Source organism: Trematomus bernacchii, unplaced genomic scaffold (genome assembly GCF_902827165.1).
Source record: "Trematomus bernacchii unplaced genomic scaffold, fTreBer1.1, whole genome shotgun sequence".
Taxonomy (NCBI): Eukaryota; Metazoa; Chordata; class Actinopteri; order Perciformes; family Nototheniidae; genus Trematomus; species Trematomus bernacchii.
In genome coordinates, this window is record NW_022987727.1 from 3,480,628 (window position 1) to 3,499,691 (window position 19,064).

A 19,064-nucleotide genomic window follows, 5' to 3' on the forward strand; every position below is an offset into this window, starting at 1 on the left:
CCAAACAGATCGTGCATTGTAGCATCCCATAATCCCCTCTGTTTCAGCCCTATTTCAAAAGTGCTGATTATGGGTCCGTTACTTTAGATGAAAATAAGGAGCCACTCCCAACGCCCCTCTGAGAGATATTTGGTTAAAAAGAACACAATGGTGCTCTAGGAGGAGATTCAGGTGATAAGGTGGGGGGGGGGTTGCCTTGGTTGGTTATTGGCTAATGGTTACACAACCCAAAAAATCGTTATGACATCATAAAGTGGCCAAAATCTGATCAGCTCATTTTCAGACATGTTTTCATATAAATGGATCAGGACAAAAAGTGAGAGAATCTGTTTACCTGAAACGTTCAGAATCTCTTTACGCAGAGAGGACACATGTTTATGTATAAACAACATGAAAAAGTGAATTTTACCCTTTAAATACTCTCTGATAATTCACCTTCTAGGTCACAAAGCCACACATGTAACTTTCAGCTGTTTATTATAAATATACAAAACATATCAAAAACTGATACAATCACTCGGTTAGTAAGAAAACACCAAACTGCAGTGAAAACATTCATCAAACCACTGTTTAAGGCATCAGTGATTAATACTCAAAAGTTAATAGCAAACGTTAAGTTCTCACGTCATGGTTAGATGTTAAACTTTAACTATATTTAACTTTAAAAAAAGAGAGATGCATGTTCAAATTCATATCAGCATTTTGTTAATAAATCTACTTGTTGCATGGGGGAAACTCTTAGTAACAGATAAATAAAGAATAAAATATTATATTAAGATTTGGAAATGTATTTGAAAACTAGTGTGAATGAATTTCATGTGCAAAATGTGTGCCAGACACAAAGAAATTCTTGAAACCACAGCAAATGCTTTTTAGATCTGTTTGCATGAACCTTAATTCACTTCTGAATGCTTTTAGAAATATCTATTAGGAAATGTTTTAATATAAATAAAACTGGAATACACCATACATTAAGTTTTAAATTAAAAAACAACTATGAAAAAGAGAAATGCACTCATCTGGGTACCGATAGGTCAGCGTGTTTTGCATCATGTCAACATACAATCTCACAGAGAGTTCAAATAAATACAGCGATAAATAGAGAGGGCTATGCAGAGCGAGAGGTCTCCGCTACACCTGGCTCACGATCTCAGCGTCCTCCGCAATGAACCACTGGAGAGGAGTCCCGTCTGCGGCCCTCTGCAGAATCACGTGACCCAAACCCTGCGGAAACATTCATGAAATCAGTGTTCACCTCAAGCTTTCAGTACATATACATATTAGCATCAAGTGAGTTCATCAGAAGAACAATTTTCAGCTATTTTATTGTCATTATTATTTAAAAAATCAACTAATATGTGATTTTTCAAACAGAAATACCTATTACTGCTTCTCCATGTCATTAGTGTCGCATAATATTTAAATCGTCATCCCAATGTCAACGTCAGCAATAAACACATCGCGAAAGGCCCTAGGGATTTCTTTAGTTATTAAAATAGAGTTTTGAGTAAAAAACACAACTTTTAAATGTTCACCCTTTGAATCCAGAAGATAGATGGACATTATTCTTGATTGATATATTAATATGAATTCATTAAATAATCAACAGACTAGCTGCAGCCGTGATAACTCCATCAAACATGTTTTTAGGGGCATTTATCACTTTGAAATGATAATCAGCACCAACCTGTCTGAATGGAGGCAGATGAGGAGAGGTGGGGCTCCTGACACTCAGGGGGCTCTGCTGATTCCTCTGCAGCTGATTCCTCTGATGCCACGACTTCAACTCCTCCGACACGATGTCCCTGGGCAGCAGCCGGACGGCGTGGTTAGGGTACTCATTCAGCGAGGGCGTGCGCACCAGCCTGGTGTACGGCGGAGGGGGCTTTAGGATTCTCGTCTGGGACAATGCTGCCTCCTGCCAGTGTATCTGCTGAGGGCTGAGTGCCACAGGAGGAGGAGGGGGGGACAGGAAGCTCTGTCCAATGTCTGGGTCCTGAGGGGAGAGGGGGACAGCCTCGGCCCTGATGTAGCCGGGGCTGGGCTGACACTGGTTGATGTTCTTGGGTGAGCTGGAGAAGTTGGGGATCGCTTTCTTCTGCGCTCCGAAGTGGAACCCGTAAGGCGGCGGGCAGAGCTTGGGCATCTCGGTGGGTTTCTCCCTGCCGGGGGAGCTGATGTAGGAGGAGGAGGAGTGCTCCGAGCTGCTGTCCTCCGAGCTGGACTGGTAAGGACGTAAGGGCGAATACTCCGGAGTACGCACCATGAAGTCAGCAAAGCATCGCCGCTGAGGCAGCCTGGTTCGTCCCCGATTGTTCTCTGAGCCCAGACGCTCCAGGTCAGCAGGCAGCTTCTTTTTGGGAAGTCTGTGGGGACACATCATGAGAAATTGTAAAATGATAGCACACGTTGTTGCCAGATTCAAAAGATATTTAGTTTATCTCCAGCCAAAGTGGGTTACTTAAAAGTTGCCTCCGTTATAAAACAGAAATGATATTAAATAGATAGAAAAATATGATATTTCATTTCATTTTTGTATTTGTTCCGTTCATGGTATGCACAACTTAATGTATAACAATTATTTATAAAACATGTCTCTATAAACACACCATACCCTGAAAAGGAGCAGGGAGAAGAAAGATAATCGTATATTACCTGTCCCTTTCTCAAAGAAATTGTAATAAATAGAAATAGATGGTCTGTCCTTCATATTTTCTTATTCACAGCCAATCATAACAGTATTGTAGGAAAATAAGAGAAACACAAAAACGTACAAAATAAATACTTAGTTCCCACTTGACAGTTAACGGAAAGAAACAAAACTAAAAAACAACAACACCAAAACATCACATGTACAAGGAAAAGTGCAACATCCTCGTCTGAGTCCTACTGGAGTTTTTTCATTGTTGATATAACAACATTGAAAACAATAACACTCCTGAAAAATGGGATCTATGATTGAGTGTATTCAAATGTTTATTAGTTGAGAGTAATGCTCTTTGTGCGTAAGTGTGCTAATGAATCTGAGTTGTCTGTACCTGAAGGACTGGGTGTACTGTCGGCGTACGTGCAGCTCGGGGGTGGAGGGGGCGCTGCAGGAGTGGTTCTGACGCATGGCCGCGTTCCTTATGAACTGAGACAGAGGAATGATGCTCTCTGCAGGTATCTGGGTTCCTGCTGGACTACTGTGAACAAGGGGGGGGGGGGAGCATGATGTGGGATATGAAGACGGACAGTAAGATTCTTGTTTATTTTATTTGTTATTAAGTTTATATATTTTAGTCTTGTTGAGAACAGGTTTATTATAGTAAACTAAGTGAAAATAAGCAGTAGAAAATAATGTAAAATAACTAAAACTATATAATAACAATATCTGGTCGTAAAAATTTGATTAAAATGAAACAATTACGTGGTTAAAAAAACAAAAAAACTCTAAAATATCCAAATTTAAAAAATCAGACAGCTTTAAACAAACTTGACATTTAATTAATCCCCAGTTTTTTGCTGTTTAGTCTTGTACAATTAAATAACAAAAGAATATAACCTTGGTCGACACACTCTACCCAGTGCAGTTGTATTAGATGTATTGGACAGGTTGTTATTACACGGTCAGACTCTTACCTGGACCTGCTGCTGCCAGCAGAGCGAGGGTTTGGGGGTTTCCGGTAAGGCGGATCCAGACTGGACTCTTTCCACGGAGAGTTCTGGATGGGCGAGCGCTGGTACTCCACGATGAGCTGGCTCGATGACTGGAGGCTGCTGGATGACAGCTGGAGGGGATCGGAGTAGCCCAAAACTGGAGGTGAGAGAGGGCTGGACGAGTCTACGTCTGTGGACGATCACAGAAAACATCAAACATGTCAGTTTCCTGCTGCTTCAAAATATCACCACCCAAAATGATCATTAATACTTCTAATTCCTAAGAGGCCCAGGTCTATAATGCATCATAAACATACTTGAAATGCAATATAATCTGCTTAGAGCAATGTATTCTAAAAAGCCCTCAAAATATTCAGAATGCCTTTAACGATAATCATTACACATTATTAAGTATAAGGTCAAGCATCATAATAGTTCATAATTTGCTAATTTCATTATAATTCCCATAGTTGTAATACAATATAATATTTGAACAATGCCTTTTTATCATACGCAGTATAATCATATAAAGCCTAAGTATGAATATAATGCATTTTAGGTATGGATTGCAAAAACGATGTCAGTGAGTGACCAGCAAATATAAGGTGTTTTGATACCTTACCTTTTTAAGTCATTATAAAATGCTTCATATTATGGAATGATTATTTGCATAAACCATAATGAATATTGATATGTGCTTAGAACTATAATCGTACAGTGCTATAAGACATTTTTACAATGCATTAACATTATGTTTACAATGCATTATATATATGGGTGTCAGGGTAAAGGTCTTCTTTTTTAATGTCTGTCCTAATCTAAGCATGCTGGTCAGAGTCCGAGTGATGATAATCTTATATTTATAAATGTACTCTCCACTCACCATCATCCAGGGCCACCACATCAGACAGGGAGCTGTCATCAGACATGCACAGATCTGCAGACAGAAAGGACACGTTTTAAAGATCAGAGACCATCAAACCCACCGAGTGTGTTCAGGAGTGCAATGCGCAGTTTGTCCTCAGGAGGGCAGCAGCGTCCTCACCTTTGTTTTTGCTGTTGGAGACGCTGATGCATGGAGAGTTGCATTCACTCTTGATCCTCTGCTGGAACACGGCTTCCTGCAGATCCTTCACCTTCTTCTCCTCCCTCTTGCACTGCTGCAGTCGACTCTTCTTCTGTGGTTTGCTGAGCTTGCCCTCCAGGGACAGTTTGCGGGACGCCTCATAAATTTGCCTCTGAACAGCCAGGTCAGTTTCCAGCACTTGCAGCTCTGAATCCTAGGATAAACACAAGTTCTGACATTTAGTCCAAGCTGATAAATGATCATCTCTTTCATCGCACAAAAACATTATCCACTGATGGCGGCTCCTACCTGTTCATTCACATGGATCAGACCTTCGTCGAGCTTGAAGGAAGCTCCGATCCTCCTTCTGACCCGGGGAAGCTTCTCGTCTGGCATCAGAGGATAATCTGAGGGCAGCTCGCCAGTCAGCTCCTGTCAATTCAAAAAAGTCATGATTACCAAAGAGGGACAAGTTTGAGACACACAAAAAATGCAACTATAACCTATACCATTTTAGACCTACTTTAAAGGTCCCCTACTTTACTCTTTTTCAACAATATATTATAGGTCTCAGTCTCAGGTGTAAACAATACATGTCTCTGAAGTGTTTGGCTCTGAATACTAAACAGATCATTATAGCATCCCATAAACCCCTCTGTTTCAGCCCTGTTTCAAAAGTGCTGATTCTGGGTCTGTAGCTTTAAATACAAATGAACTGCCACTCCCTTCGCCCCTCTGCCAAGTGTTTGGTTTGAAAGAACACAATGGTGCTCTAGGAGGAGATTCAGGTGATAAGGTGGGCAGGGATTACCTTGGTACGTTATTGGCTAATGGTTGCATAACCCAAAAAAGAAATTGTGACATCACAAAATGGCCAAAATTCGATCAGCTGATTTTGCTGAGGTTTTTATATAAATGGATCAGGACAAGAGATTCTTTTTTTCATGAAACTTTCTGAATCTCTTAACGCACAGGGGACACATATGTTTGTATAAAAGACATGAAAAGGTGGATTTTGCATAATAGGTGACTTGAAATAACATTATGTACATGTTTATATCTAGAGATGACTTACCGCCTCCCTGATGCAGAGCTGCCTGAGCTCCAGCAGGCAGAGCTCCAGACGCTCCTCCAGAGACTGGTGCTTCAGCTTCAGGGCTCTGGTGTGTGTGGTCAGGTCCTTCACCGGGGACACAGGGCTGTCAGGGACTGCAGACACACAGAACATCTGTTCAGTTTTTTTCTGATGTAGATGGTAATGTGCATTTAATGGATGAACGTATTCATTTTGTTTTGCGGGTATATCATACTGAAGACACCCAGATTTCCAGGGCAAATTTGCCAGAGGGACAATAAAGTAAGTCTGAACTTAAATAAGGCTTTCTTCATCATTTTCTATTACCTGAACGTTTTCTTTGTGTGCCTACATTGTGTATCAAATTCATTTTTGGGATGATATAGTTGCTTTTGAAAAATTGCAACTTGTGAGCATTACATGATTTTATTCGTTCACAATTTTAAAATCTTCACAGTAAGCTAGAAACAAGTTGCTAAATTATAAATAAATTCAACAATCTGACATGAACTTGCTCTTTTCAAATCAGGTTTTAAGTTTGATTATGCACACTTATCTATAAATGACATACATGGAAATCAGATGCGGTATTTTGTGGTGATTTCCTTACCAGAGTGCACGATTATCCCGCTGTCAGTGTCACTGATCTCCTCTTTACTCTCGATGGCCGTCATCTTGACTATCTGCTCTTAAGTTTATAGAAGTACCTGTTCAAATAAGCACATATAACTGAGATTAGTCAAAATAAGATTGATCACTTGTACAGATTCCCCTGTTGTTTTCACACCACATGGCTTCATTCATGCTCCCTGCTGCTGCTTAACTTAACAGAAGTGAATGACTGGCGAGTGTCTTTTCACACACTTATCCATACAGCTCTCCATCCCCCCGTCCTCCTCCTCCACCCACCTCCTCCAGCTCTTTCTCCCTCACAAAAGAGGCAGACCCCCACGGTTGACTCGGCACATGTGCGGGGGTTAATCCGAATCGTGGTGCCATGGTGACGGGGCACGGTGCGGCTGGCTAGGAGAGTGTGTCTCCATGAGGCGTGTCAGAGGGCGTTTAAAGAGCCCAGACCCCGAAAAAGAAAGCAGATGGCAGCAGGAATTACCCCACTCATGGACTGCACCTGTTCCCCCCACGCACCCCTCCCTCAGCTCCTATTCAACCAGTGTCCAGAAAACCCTCAGGGGCTTTGAAGTGGAAGAATGTCTCAATGCTGGGCTTGTCCACGTAGCATCAGAGCACAAGGTCCCTGCCCATTTCACTAACACACTTTCACAAACAGACGAGCGCAATTCATGTTTATGGCCCGCTCTGTTCCATTGTTGCTGTCCCTAAAACATCTGACTGACAATAAACAAAAACCAAGATGCGACAACAAGAAGAGGAAAACAATGGCGACGGCAAATTGGTGTAAACATTTAGGGATAAGTCGAGGCCTTTTAAACCTGGCCAGGGGGTCTGTGGGTTCCTGTTTTGGAGAAATTGCATCATGACAATTTCTTTTTAGGTTAATCAATTTTTCCTGGATCTCACATGACAGCAACCACCCTAGGCTTCTCTTAAAGAAGGCATGCAGATCAAAAGAGAACATTTGACAGCCAACTAAGTGATTAAAGGATATCATTAGCCTCAAGTATTTCGTCAAGAAGTTTCTTTATTTATATCATGGAAACAAATCTTCATTTCAGAACCAAATGATGTGACGTAAATCAGGAATAAGACTGATAATAACTATAATTTGTAGCAATGATAAATAAGCTGATCTTTATAGGTTAATTGATTAATCGTTTGGTTTGTAAAATGTCAACCCAAAGTTATTGAGTTGAATATGACTTTACAGTTTTATATTTCTGTCTATTGAATTGACTATAAGTAGACTAATCTTCGCAGCTCTAGTCCGGAATAAAAGGGAAGGCAAGATGAAAACAGACATGGTAAAAATGATTGTGATCATAAGGCGGCCATGTATAATCCTCAGCTCATGTCTCATCCTCTGTGTTTGGAGATTGGTATCAGGCCTTCCTGTAGGGACCAGGAGGACACGGAGGTGGACAGGATATTATTGTGGATCTCAGCGGCCTGACCCATTCACCACCGCAACTCATGTGAACTGACGCAGCTATGAGCAGCTGTAAAGTACAATGAGGCACAGGCTGCTCGAGTCAGTAAAACAACACTGCGACAAAGGCCCTGTATCCACCGACCAGTCTCAATAATCTGCTGTGGGCACAATATCTGCTGACGACTCGTTGTGGGGCCAATATTGAGACAAGGCTGCAGTGAGAGATGGGGAAAGGAACAGTGCTGAGTTTTTACTGTGCGAGGTCTGCTGCACGCTCAGACACATGTCTCCATGCTGCAGCGTTCTCAAACTAAAGACGTCAACAGGAATCCAGCCTGGTAATCAGAGACAGGCAGGGTACTGCAGGATTTACCCACCTACACCCCATAACTCTCTGAAGACTTTCACAAGAGTCTGTGGTCGGAGGTCTAGGCTGTGTGAGTGGGTGGGTGCTTTTGGGAAAAACAGCAGATCTCACTAAAACAGCAGATCTCACCAGAAGTTGCAGCTTATTGCCAAGATGTTGATGCCATTTGTCATAGCTTACATACAAACTTGAGGGAGAGCCAATAAAATGGATTGAGTGTAACAGGAATAGCAGGCCATTTCCTGGAGGGATAGCTGCTGATAGCACAGTCTCCACCCGGCTTGATTGATGTAGTCAAAACATCTTGATTGCGGGGCATGTGATCATCACTAATTAAGTCTATCTCGAAACGTGTCAGGGATGGGAGCGGACCATCTCTCCCATCCTCGCCACTCATCAGACCGTGACAGTGTATCATCTACGGAAGTGGGTGTTTATGGCAAGAGATCATGATGTGGATTCACTGTCTCCCAGACTTCCCCCACCACCCTTTCCCATGAGCCTTTGGAGCTGCGATCTCCTGGAATGCTGCCACCACCGCCGCGCTCATTACCACTGTGGTCGGCCCTGGAATTACCAATGGGGACCAGCCTCGCCGGGGAAACAGTGAGGGATGCCTGAAACCAGACCGAGGCCTGTTCAAACCCTGTAATTAAGACTCTCCACTGAGTGCTGATACTATGGAAGAAACCAAACGACTTTACAGCATGCCTTATTTCAGAGTCTGATGAAAAGCCAAAATCCATTCAGCAAAATGGATCCACTCTGCACACAATATGGGCTGCTGGAAGAAAAGTGCATCAATGTGGGAGACCGGCAGGAGGACAAAAAAAAGAAAGTGTTTTGTTGGAACACTGGAGTCAGATCTTTGTCACTGAGTGTAAAACTGCACAGACGGCAGCAAACAGTGGTGGAAAGTAACTGAGTGCATTTACTCATGTTTTGAACTTAAGTTACATTTATAAGTGCTTTTACTTTCCATTACGTGTTAAGTTATGCTTCTACTCTACTACATTTTTAAAAGCAAATACTGTCCCTTTAACTGCACTACATTTATTTCGAAAGCTGTAGTTTTAGATTCAGATTATTGATACAAAGTATATCATGAGGTAGTATAGTATCTTTACCAGCTGCACCATTAAACACATGAATGCATCAGACTTATAATGGAATCCAATAGTATATACTAATGTATAAGACGGTAGTTTTTACCATACCAAAGTAAAAGATCAAAGTGTTTCTTCCACCAATGGTGTCAACATGCAGAGATAGCATAAAAAGCCAAGGTTATTTTGAGTAGTCTGTATCAAAGACAGCGACACTGTCAGGCTCTTTTCTTTGTCAGAACAATATTGTTAAGAAGTGCAGGGGTCTTCGTTTTCCAGCAGAGACAATGCAGGGGTAATAAGCACCATACCGGCCTGCGCTCAGTCACTGGAGGCCATATGCTGGCCAGACACACCAGCTCTGTCCCAGCCAAAACGACAGCGTAAATACAGAGTGCAAGAAGAGATGCTCCATTGTTCCCTAGAGGCTGAAGGGCTGCCCAGGGATCATGACACCTTGTCCCTCTGAGTCATCATTTCTGAGGCCTCTGAATGGCCACTGGTGGTCATCTCAGGCTGTTGTGGCAGGATGTGGTTACAGCTTTTCACCCACAAGTACCCACCGTTTACAAAATAACAGGGGGACTGCGGGGGCAAAACCACACAGAGGTGTTGTCTGTAACACCACAGTAGCACTGCATGTCTGTCAACATGTGGACTGATGGAGATTGTGTTTATTGCAGTGGGCACAAACAACTGCCAGCAACCAGCCTGCTGCCACAATTAAATTAGAGTTGTTAATCAGTGAAAGCAACATGTGCATATCCATGGTGCAATACAGACAAGTTACTACACTGCAGAGACTCAACCTCCCTTCCAAGTAGGAACTGATGTATATTTAATTGCATTTTTTAATGAAGAAGTCAGATCCCTTTTGGATCTTCTGGTTACTTTACTAAGACTGAAACTACTACTTTACTAAGTAAAAAAAGGCAATATCACGTTATTGAATTGTCCATTTTAAATCCTGTGTAAAAGTGCACTTTATTTAAAGTACATACGTATAATCAACACACATTAGGACTACTTTAAATATCAACAGAATATGCATTATATTTTCAGACTTTTGAATGTTAAGTCTGCAAAGTGACTGGTATTTTTAAATTCAGTTAGAAAGAGAGTACATTGTAGTGATGTAGGAGTACAAAGTAATAGAAACATTAAATACTCAACGTTAACTCATATAATGAAGTACATGACTTGTGTAAATGCACTTTAGTTACTTTACAACACTGAAGAAGAGTCACCCTTATCTTAATAATATTAATCACATGTTTAAAGACTTATATAATGCAGCACAAATAGCAAATTAATTTAGGCTATTGGCTCTATAGAGCTACAAAAACGTTTACCGATTTATAACATTAGCACATCCATCACACACTTCATCCTAGCTTAATGCTGGTTGCAGTAATGCTACTGCTAATTTGTTTCCCCATTATATATCATGTTGTTAACCTATTTAAAGTATTGTGTACTCACCTTGAGTTTATTATCTTCTCCTCTAAAGCATCCTCTCCGCTGTGTTCAGACTTTCTCTGCTCAGATGTGAAAGCGACGCTTGGGACATCTGTTTCAGTCAACACCACTGTCTCAGTGACGGGGGAACCATGTAAAAGACATTTGCTATGACTTCTTTTTTGACACACAAGTAAACTTATTTTTACTTTAAATTGTCTTGTAAACTCTATATACTCTCTCCGAATTGATTTATTTCATTAAAATAAGTTTCTAACTAGGAAATGAATATTAACATGTACCGGTGATCTCCCCAGACTCTTCATAAATGGTTTGGTCCGACGCTGCTAACTCTCCAGACACGCTCTGCTTATATTGACACAGCACGCGACTCACTGAGGGGGCTTTTCCTTTGGAAAGAGGCACAAAAGAAGAATGGCCGGGGGGAGAGACAAGTTTTGGTAAAAGCCAGGACAGCTGGTGAGTAAGTAGTGGTGGTAAAAACAAGACCATACTCACCCCGACTTTCCGCCATGATGATGATGAAAACAAATACATGTTGTTGTTTTTGCCAAGATGAAAGTCAAACGTAAAAGTATCATCATGCACTATACCCCTTTCCAGAATCAAAGGCTAGGTTATATATAGCCTACGTATTCGAATAACATTTAGAAATTAATGTTTCCATCACTTGAATGTTAATTAGACCTACTTTATAAACTGCTATAGCTTAACCATACAAATACATGACTATTGTTAATTGATTCTCACTATACTCACAATATAAATAGTCAGGCCCACATTTAATTCATCTCAATAACAATAGTAGTACCACATAAATATTGACTGGGAAAATACAATTAAAAATAAATTAAATTACCAATAAAGTCCCTTATTAATGATCAATAATGATGTGTAGATCAAAACCCTAGTGATTTATTTTAAATACCCTACATGGTCTGGCTCCGCTTTACATTAAAGAACTCTTAACCCCTTATTCTGCTCTGAGACCCCTCAGGTCAGAGTATCAAATGTGGTTAAAGCACCACCATCCAGACTCAAAGCTAAATAGGATCATGCTTTTACTATTAATCTGTAAGGAGCATTTAAATGTAGTTGCTGGTTGAGGAGGGGATAATCAAAACTACATTTATAGCATATAATATTGTATCTGCTCATTAAATATCTTAGACATGATATAATCTGCAAAGTAACAGAGATATGCTTTGCTGCAGAATATCAGACTTTTTAATAATAATACATTCTATTCTAAACGCCTTTCAAAATCTTAGTTAGAAGTAGCCTAACAGATAACAACGCCATATAGATTTAAGTGAACATCAGACATACACAGAAAATGTAAACACAACAGGGATCTCAAGATAAAAAAAGAGAGACAAAACATAATGTAAAAGAACGACCACAAAAAGAGAAAATAAAATGACATATTAAACAATGCTATTCTGTACTTTTGTGTTTTTATTTTATTTTTAACATGGCTAATTTCTAAAAGTACGGTGACATTTAGGGAGGTTTATTCCATGGCATTAGAGCTTAATGTATTAGTATCAATAATCTCATAATATGAAATGGTGTAGATAATAATAAAAAACCTATTGTGTACTTTTTCCTTTTATATTCTTTACAAGTAAAGTTTCCTTATTTAAATTAAGATCTGATTACCTCTTTTTCCCACTGATTATCTATAAAGTCTAAATGTAATTCTGACAAAACAAACAGGCTGTTTTTATTTGCCTATAGCCGGTGGCTTCCCCGACTATCCCAAATATTTCCAGTTCCTTAACCAGGCCCTTGGGTATTCCTAGCCTCTATATCCTGAAAAGGCTCCTCCAGATGGCCTGAGCTCTCTCCTCTCGTCCCGTGATGGAATGAAAAGATCAGCTAATTAAACAAAGTCCAATATCCATGTGAAAGAAGCGCGAGAGTCCTCAGGGAGAAGAGATGCATGCAAATCAATCGCCACTGCTTTGAATTGTAACAAAACAACACATCTCTGCAAACCATAAAGTATTTTATTTCCACAGCACATGGACACACTAAAATCCAGAAGTCATGACACAGATACACAAACATGCACATTGTAGGGGATTTCTATTAATAGAAAACAGTTCTGCTGAGAACTGTCTCTGTTAACAATTGTATAGTGATCTTACAAAAGGTAAATGGAATTAAAAGGATGTGATCCGTACTCTAAACAAACGTTAATCCAAGAGGAAGTATGAGAAGTTGAACAATATAATAGGTAAATCACCATAAAAAAAACATAACAAATATCCATCTTCTGGTCCTCAACAATTGTTGATCCACATAATTATAAATACAAAATAAGTACTTTCACTCCCTCATCCGAAATTGAACTGTAACGAAGTTAAACAGGTCGCACAAAGACCCCTGACAAAAATAGAGTTAAAATGCTGCAAGCTGTCTTTTTCTTGACATGGCTTTGCTTTTTGGAAATAAACATGTTTCCTGCATGATCCTTATATTAATTATAATATGTTTAAATGTAATTCTCTAAGACATGTGTAATGACATGATGCCTGTGATGCTTTTGTTTGTTTGTTTTCACACTCAGTGACAATGTGAATTGGGCCACTATGGTGAAATACTTCAGGGGCTGATGGGAGGCTCGGGGCCTCACGTCTGTGTCCGCCTCAGGTTGTCCTTCACACGGACAAACTCCGGGATCTTCTGCTGATTCTCCCGCTGCCTGATCTCCTCCTGCTCATACTGGAAAGACAAAAGAAAAGTCAGTGTCATGCACCTCGTCCTAGTCCAGACCAACACCAGAAACAACATTTCAATCACCAATAATTCAATATTTTTGGGAAATAACAAGGTCAGATTTGGCCAAAAAATGTGGTTAGTTGTTTTTAAACCTTGGGATTGCACCTATTGTTATGGGTTTATTGTTGTAGCTTTTTATTTTTTATAATGGGCCGCAAGCTAATATGTTTGGGAAAAACTGGTTTAATATACAACAATGCATTGTATTTTTAGGCTAACTATATGTTTTTCTTTTAATGTTAGATCTACATTTAAAAATGAACACCTTACCCTGTCGTATAAATTAAATGTAGTATTAAAGGTAGGGTAGGTAAGTTTGAGAAACCGGCTCGAGATCACTAGAATTTGAAAATACACAACCGGAGAAAATCTGCCACTTCCTTATAGAGCCCCTCCTCCAACACACACAAACGCGCACATGACCAATGAGGGCACGAGATAAGTTTGTGCACAGATGGAAGGCTGACAGGCAGGTAGGCCATCCAGTTATTTTAGCCGGGCCGGTTAACATGATTGGTCGTGCTTTTTACAGTACTACGGCTTCCACAGATGACATTTTTTTATGGATTTTTTGTCAAAGCACTTAAGATATTCATTGCTATCGGGATGTTAAGAGCATTCCATGGAATATAACAAAAAGTGTATCTCGAGCCGGTTTCTCAAACTTACCTACCCCACCTTTAAGCATGATTGGCTATTTCCCTATGAAATTGAATGAAGTGGGAGTTTCAAGTAGCAGACAAAGTAAATACTCAAGTTAAATACCTCAACATTTTATTTCAGTGCAGTAGGCCTATGTTTTAGAGCAGACTAACTGCTGGTATTGACCCTGAAAATCCCTTGTTTTAACACTAAAAACAGCCCTTGTATGAGTTGGCCAAAGTGAATGTATTTGTACTTTATGCTTCCTTTATTGTCTCTCTGTTTGTTATGTGCTTCTGTTTACCTCTTGCATCTTCTGCTGCCTCTTGCGGAGCTCTGTCTCCAGATCTGAGGGCCGCTGTTTGGCCAGCTCCTCCTCCTTGTGCAGCTCCAGTCTGCGCTGCTCCAGCACTCGCTTCAGCTCTGGTCTCTCCTCAGGAAACAGGCCCCTGCAGGGTCAGTCAGTCACAGTTACACAGACAGTCCAACATGCTCTGCTTCAAATGTTGACCACATTAAAGGTCACCTATTATGCAAAATCCACTTTTTTGGCTTGTGTAACCATTAGCCAATCACCATCCAAGGTAACCCCCGCCCCGCCCCACCTTATCACCTGAATCTCCTCCTAGAGCACCATTTTGTTTTTTTTAACCAAATATATGGCAGAGGGGCGTGGGGAGTGGCTCCTTATTTCATCTAAAGTAACAGACAGAAAATCAGCACTTTTGAAACAGGGCTGAAACAGAGGGGTTTATGGGATGCATGATCTGTTTGGTATTTCGAGCCAAACACTTCAGAGACATGTTTTGTATATATCTGAGACCTATAATATATTGATGAAAAACAGTATAATAGGGGACCTTTAAGATCAGACAGGTATGTTGTTGTTTTTATGTGCTGGACCTCCTGTACCGTTTATGGCTGAGCATCAGCTCCCGGTGCAGGTTCTGGTAGCTCGGCACCAACACTGGGGAGCCGTTCAGTCTGCGGGGCTGGAGGGCCTCGTCCCCGCTGCCGTCTGCTGTGGACTGACGGGACAGACGCTGGCGGCCAACAGACGCCTCTAAGGAACACAAAACCACTCATACTGTATCTCTTCGTTTTACTTGTACCTCCTCAGATCTGAACACTCCTTCTGAGAAGTCTTGACATGGATCAGTAGACAAACGTTTAAAACTACTGCATCATTGACGTTGTTAATTTAAGATTTGAACCACAAAGTATTTACAAATATAATCAAAGAGTGAACAGCATTTAAATAAAATGTATGTCAAGTAGGTATAAGATAATTATATCAAATCATTCCTAAGTTATTCATCAAACAGATGATTATAGATCAATCAATCATTCAAATGCATTGATTAATCTACTTGATACATCTCATAGTTTAAGCATTTAAATATAAGATTGTAAACATGTGACCCTTTCTATCAATCAAATATTCTAATCATCAGTATAATCAACTGTTTTAGAATACTATTTCCATTTACGTTCAGCTTTTGTGTGATAAATACCTTTCTTGTGATTTCCATATCCTGGTTTCTGTAGGTTTAAAAGGATGAAATAAAAAATGAAGAGACATTCTGTTAGTATGTAGTTACAGTATTCTATTGTTACTAGCTGAGCCAAACATGTTACCATTAATTATACTTTTTAATTTCATAAATGATTAGATTTGGGGTTCAATTAAATACTGTAATAGGGTGAAAGGACAGGGCCTGTTGTCCCATTCATTCAAAAAAGAAAATGATGTAAGGGTCTGCATGTATTTACACTTAGGAACACAAGATGAACACTTGGTATGCCTGTAACTCAACCAGACAGAAACCTTTGCCACACCCGCTGAAATCAGATATTCAGGAGGAGAGGGAGTAACAGATGGTAGATGCTGCTGTAAGTCAAGCATGCTTCTTTAATAAACTGCCTCACAGCTCACCATAAGATCACTGAGCTCTGTTTCTGGGCTTCCAGGAGCCCAATACTGTTTGTGTCTTTTTATGTTCCTGTCAGAGACTTTTAAGCCTCCAGATCCTGTCCCTCCTCAGGCTCCAGCAGAGAGTTTAGAGCTGACAGATAACCTGATGGGCGTCTGACCTGCTGCACGCCATTGTTCCAGTCAGAGCCTGCAGGGCTGGGATTGATTCCAAAAAAATCGCTTCACCTAATCTCATAATTTGTCTTTCTCTCTATAACAGATACTCTGAAATGCTATAAACAGCTGACCCTATACTTTTGGTTAAATGGTTGTTTTGTTTTCATATGCATTGTAACATGAGAACCCTTACAATTGAAAGAACTAATGTTTTTCATTATGACAAAGATAAGTCACGTCTACATGCAGCATGTGGTGTCAACAGTATTTCTGCGTAAGGTTCATAATTTAAGAATCAATGTAGGATGGATAGAAACACTTTTGATGCTTGCCTGATTCTCTTAAAGGGATTCATAAATTAATGATTCTGTAACATGAGTCTACATAATATAAAGAGGGATATTAGTGTATTGGTCATAGCATTTAAAAGAAACAACTGTAAATACAGTAACAGTCTGACAGAAGTCAACTAAACCTCTGACAGATGGCCACCAGGCGTTGACCACTTCTTAACCAGATAAAATTAAAGTGAGATAAAACAACTCACTTTTTTTGGAGTTGAAGCCATGGAAGGAAGTGGTAGGTGCACTGTTTCTGTGCAGTAACGGTGTTTCTTAGTCCATTGTTAAAAAGAATCACATCTCCTCACATCGTCTATCTGTTGTCTGTTTCTTTGTTGAATCCAATAATTGTTGATGAGGGCTCCTCAGAATGAATGTGCCACCTAGCTCTAGTCAAAAGTGTTACTGTACACTAAAATCTTATTACGCTTTCAAGATTACTGCACAACCCCCACAGGGAGTAGGATGCTAGATTAGGTGGCTGCTGCAGACGTAAGTGCAGCTTAAAACCGATCTAACACGGCACTATAACAAGTCAACTCAAACAACCAACATGTTGTTTGGTGAAGTAGATTTTTCACTCAATAATAGTTCTCTATTAGAGATAATCAAAGTAAACACATAATTTGCAATGAGTAGTTTTTGGCTTTGTATTTGCTGTATTTAAACTTGGTTAGTTATACTTTACATTGAGATAGATACTTTACATTGAGATGGATACTTTACATTGAGATGGATACTTTACATTGAGATGGAAATTATTCTAAATGTGCTTAATCAACATTTCTAAAACTCGGTTTCAGGTCACAATGCCTTGTCAGCAGACAATCTAGGTTACAGTAGCTATTATGTGGTTTCTGATCAGCACTAAAACTGAAATGATGTGGCACAATCTTTATAATTTATTTGTTTGTTTATTTAATTGTATGTTAATGTTATAATGCAGGCACTAACAATGCAATGTATATAAGGTTGCCAGCTAATGCTTAATAAAAGTCATGTTTACTTGTAGGCCTTTAAGGCTCGAACCAACTAAACAAACAAATGGATTAAACCGACTCAGGATAAAGAAAACACAGAACATACAAAACGTTCTGCACTGCAATTAATAGTAGGAGAAAAGTGTATGTGTTTGAGTTTAAGTGTGTGTACAAATATCACCAGTTTATTCTTTCAATACATGAATGGTTCACATTTGTGTTTCTTAAGCCACTGTATATTTAAAACCTTAAATTCAGAAGGTATTTACAGTGATTCAGGTGATTTGTGAGCCTTTTCCTCACAAATGACTGATTGAAAGTTGTTCATAGATCAAATGACAATGGCAGTTTTATATATATGTATATTCCACAGTTGTGTTCATAGACTTGCTCGTTTAATGTAAGAAACAGACAAAAATGAGGAAATGTATTTTCCATTAATGGCCACATGAGGTCACTATGCTCACAAACACATGCTACTTTCAATGTCCCATGATTCCTTGCGGCATTTAGCTTTAAAGGCGACCCGGATGTTCTTCGCGCTCACAGTTTGAATGGCGTTTGAATGGTGTGAGCGTGTTGGACGAGTGTTTGTGTGAGTAAATGTGGTATGTTTGAGTGTGTGAATGTGTTCCTCCTAAATCTACACAGTGATCTTATTTGATCTGGTCTGAGTTTGGCTCTGCTCCGACTGGAAATGATAGGAAAAGCGCTCTCGAGCCTCTATGGCGATGAGTAGATGCGATATGTTAGCGAGGGCCTCCACGCTTCAATGTTGTGGTCAGAGGTGATGAGTTGATCAGATATACTAGTTCTAGTGAGTTTGGGTTCATCTCAAGCTTCACGACGGACACTGAGTAAAGAAGCGATTCTGATCTAACCACAACCGAGAAGCAGCGTGAGGTACCTGGACGGATATTGATCGTAAGAAGCTCATTGATATACAGTACGAGGCACCGCTAGTTTTCATTGTTGCAAATACACAATGTCATATTCTAAGGTCCTGCCCGCTTTTGTTTTACTGATAAACTGTCTGGACGTTTACTGCAACCCGGAGGTGAAAAATAATTAGATTTAGGCCTCTTAAAGTTATGGTACAGTAAGTTTGTTTAGAAAGATGTACCCGTGAAGAGTTCAAGAAGGAACATTTCAGGTGTTGCGGTAGCAGACTTTCAAACGTTGAGCATTCTTCAGAGTCAAAGGTAATGCGTAGTACTTTACAACATAAGACTTTGAACAACATTGAATACGCGGGAAAAACGTAGAGCTAGAGTATTCAAATGTAAGAGGTGAAGACATTTAAATGTACCTCGTGATAAGGAGTGGTAGACGGAAGGAGAACATGTTTTGTTATGCAGTTATTTTCCCCCACTCGTGAAGTTGGGAGGGGTTGATTTAAATTAGAATAGCTTTAATTTTTTT

At 39.9% G+C, this 19,064-nt stretch overlaps 2 protein-coding genes and 1 non-coding gene across 4 annotated transcripts; 1 reads left to right on the top strand and 2 right to left on the bottom strand.

Moving 5' to 3' along the window:
- Nucleotides 1-460: 460 nt before the first annotated feature.
- Nucleotides 461-10,863, bottom strand: inavaa (innate immunity activator a). Of its 2 annotated transcripts, none has more exons than XM_034144568.1 (10): nt 10,804-10,863; nt 6,391-6,487; nt 5,781-5,914; nt 5,015-5,137; nt 4,685-4,919; nt 4,523-4,576; nt 3,622-3,829; nt 3,039-3,182; nt 1,688-2,366; nt 461-1,224 (listed from the first exon to the last, which is right to left on the bottom strand). In XM_034144568.1, exons 2-10 carry the CDS (start codon nt 6,452-6,454, stop codon nt 1,132-1,134), a joined length of 1,734 nt encoding a protein of 577 aa, XP_034000459.1. In that variant the 5' UTR covers nt 6,455-6,487; nt 10,804-10,863; the 3' UTR covers nt 461-1,131. The 2 variants fall into 2 exon arrangements, with proteins under 2 accessions (XP_034000459.1, XP_034000458.1); XM_034144567.1 differs by having other exon boundaries at nt 3,039-3,185.
- A 1,931-nt stretch (nt 10,864-12,794) lies between these two features.
- Nucleotides 12,795-17,043, bottom strand: zgc:195245 (uncharacterized protein LOC565483 homolog). The gene is made up of 5 exons (XM_034145335.1): nt 16,869-17,043; nt 15,744-15,771; nt 15,142-15,292; nt 14,534-14,678; nt 12,795-13,530 (listed from the first exon to the last, which is right to left on the bottom strand). The coding sequence occupies exons 1-5, from the start codon at nt 16,887-16,889 to the stop codon at nt 13,438-13,440; spliced, it is 438 nt and encodes a 145-aa protein (XP_034001226.1). The 5' UTR covers nt 16,890-17,043; the 3' UTR covers nt 12,795-13,437.
- A 1,097-nt stretch (nt 17,044-18,140) lies between these two features.
- Nucleotides 18,141-18,522, top strand: LOC117494575. The gene has a single exon (XR_004557104.1).
- The last annotated feature ends 542 nt before the right edge of the window (nt 18,523-19,064 follow it).

What these genes read in the sequence shown, in the direction of transcription:
- inavaa (XM_034144567.1), bottom strand. Translation starts at nt 6,454, where the DNA reads ATGACGGCCATCGAGAGTAAAGAGGAGATCAGTGACACTGACAGCGGG. An exon ending in TGTGGTGGCCCTGGATGATG is followed by an intron (nt 3,830 to 4,522) that starts GTGAGTGGAGAG and finishes GATCGTCCACAG; the next exon opens with ACGTAGACTCGTCCAGCCCT. An exon ending in GCTGGCAGCAGCAGGTCCAG is followed by an intron (nt 3,186 to 3,621) that starts GTAAGAGTCTGA and finishes CCTTGTTCACAG; the next exon opens with TAGTCCAGCAGGAACCCAGA.
- zgc:195245 (XM_034145335.1), bottom strand. Translation starts at nt 16,889, where the DNA reads ATGGCTTCAACTCCAAAAAAA. An exon ending in CTGATGCTCAGCCATAAACG is followed by an intron (nt 14,679 to 15,141) that starts GTACAGGAGGTC and finishes CTGACCCTGCAG; the next exon opens with GGGCCTGTTTCCTGAGGAGA. An exon ending in GGCAGCAGAAGATGCAAGAG is followed by an intron (nt 13,531 to 14,533) that starts GTAAACAGAAGC and finishes TTGTCTTTCCAG; the next exon opens with TATGAGCAGGAGGAGATCAG.